The 1,435-nt window shown below is 39.0% G+C and overlaps 1 protein-coding gene across 1 annotated transcript in view; it reads left to right on the top strand.

Moving 5' to 3' along the window:
• Positions 1-1,435, top strand: part of PUS7 (pseudouridine synthase 7) — a gene marked incomplete at its 5' end in the record, with an annotated part of 72,082 nt that overhangs the window by 64,226 nt on the left and 6,421 nt on the right. Inside the window, 1 exon segment of the mRNA XM_006149162.3 lies at positions 342-443. Coding sequence (XP_006149224.2) covers positions 342-443 — 102 coding nt within the window.

Raw genomic sequence — 1,435 nt, 5'->3', positions numbered from 1 at the left:
TTTTTTTTTGAGAGGTTTTTGCAATAGGGCATGTGTGCTCGCCAGACAGACAGAGACAGAGAGATAGAAAGCGAGAAATCACAACCCAAGAGGGAATGGCCATGCCGCAATCCCTTCTCCTCCATTCTCCTCTCAGGATCTTGGGCACGCACGCACATGCGCCCAGTGTGAGTTTTAAGCCACTGGGTCTGGGACGTGAACCGCGGTTGACTACGTGGGAGTCCAGCGACATAGCCATTACGTTAACTGCTGGTCCCCTAACTTGAACTTTTCAGTTGTGTGGATGTGTATAATTTTAGGAGATTTTTTTCTTAATTTGTTGTTCACTTGTAAATTTGCAGCCACAGCCACCTATATTGAGGAAGAAGATGTTAATAATTACTCCATCCATGATGTGGTAATGCCCTTGCCTGGTTTCGATATTATCTACCCAAAACATAAAAGTAAGTTCCCTGTCTAAGGAAATGAGTTAAAAACAAGTTGAACATGACTAAAGCACCGGCAGCCAAAGGCAGGGAAGGGAGGTTGTCAGTACTTTAAATTTAATTTTAAAACTTAATTTCCATCAGACATAAAAAGATCCCAAGATTGCAAACATATATAAACCATGGTTATTTATGAAAGTCTCCCAGAAAGGGATGTATTCAGATGGATAGTTTAAATTAACAAACTAGATGGTAGACATTGTGATATTGTTTATTATTGTTGTTTGCGTTATTATTTAAATATCTGAAATTCACTAATTCTTGTTAAGAATGGGAAGGGCCTGGAAAGAGTCACTGAGAAAGTGGATGGACAATTCTACTTCAACCATGCTTTTTAATTTTTAAAGGAGAAAAACACTTTTTAAAAAAACACATAAGGAATAGGTGTTTGTGGTGTTTAGAATAAAATCCAGAACAGAAAATAAGTAAAAAATTAAGGGTTCTCTGCCTTTACGTCTCATTATCCAGAGGCCGAGAATTACTTCTATTACACCTTTCTGGCTGCCCATTTTGTGGGGGAGGAAATGGAACCTTATTGTTCATTAATTTAGAAAATGAAAATGGAAAGCAGCTCTGTGCATGGGACCAGTTTAGTAGGACTACCCTGGACGCTTGGTCCTAGCCAGAACAGGTCTGTGGGTGGTGTCTTCCTCTTAAAATAACCTTTTCTCTCAAGAGGCCAGAATGACTTCATTTACCTATGTTATATTTCTGGTGATTTTATGAATTAGAGAATTATTAGGAATAGCGCCTTTCTTAGATAATGCAAGAGTTAACTCTTCCTCTAGAAGAGTTCAATGTAATGCCATTTAATTGTTGGTTAATTCAAACAAATCACTACACTCCTAGTCCTTTACAAGGTTGACTGCACTGAGGGGAAAGTACTTAATGAACAAGGCAAAAACGGAGGGTTGTGACCGCCTGCCCTTGTAGGAAGGAGGAGAGCTAAA

Source organism: Tupaia chinensis, unplaced genomic scaffold (genome assembly GCF_000334495.1).
Source record: "Tupaia chinensis unplaced genomic scaffold, TupChi_1.0 Scaffold000255_1, whole genome shotgun sequence".
Lineage (NCBI taxonomy): Eukaryota > Metazoa > Chordata > Mammalia > Scandentia > Tupaiidae > Tupaia > Tupaia belangeri.
Note: the sequence above shows the minus strand (reverse complement) of the source record. Positions and strands in the feature narration are given on the sequence as shown.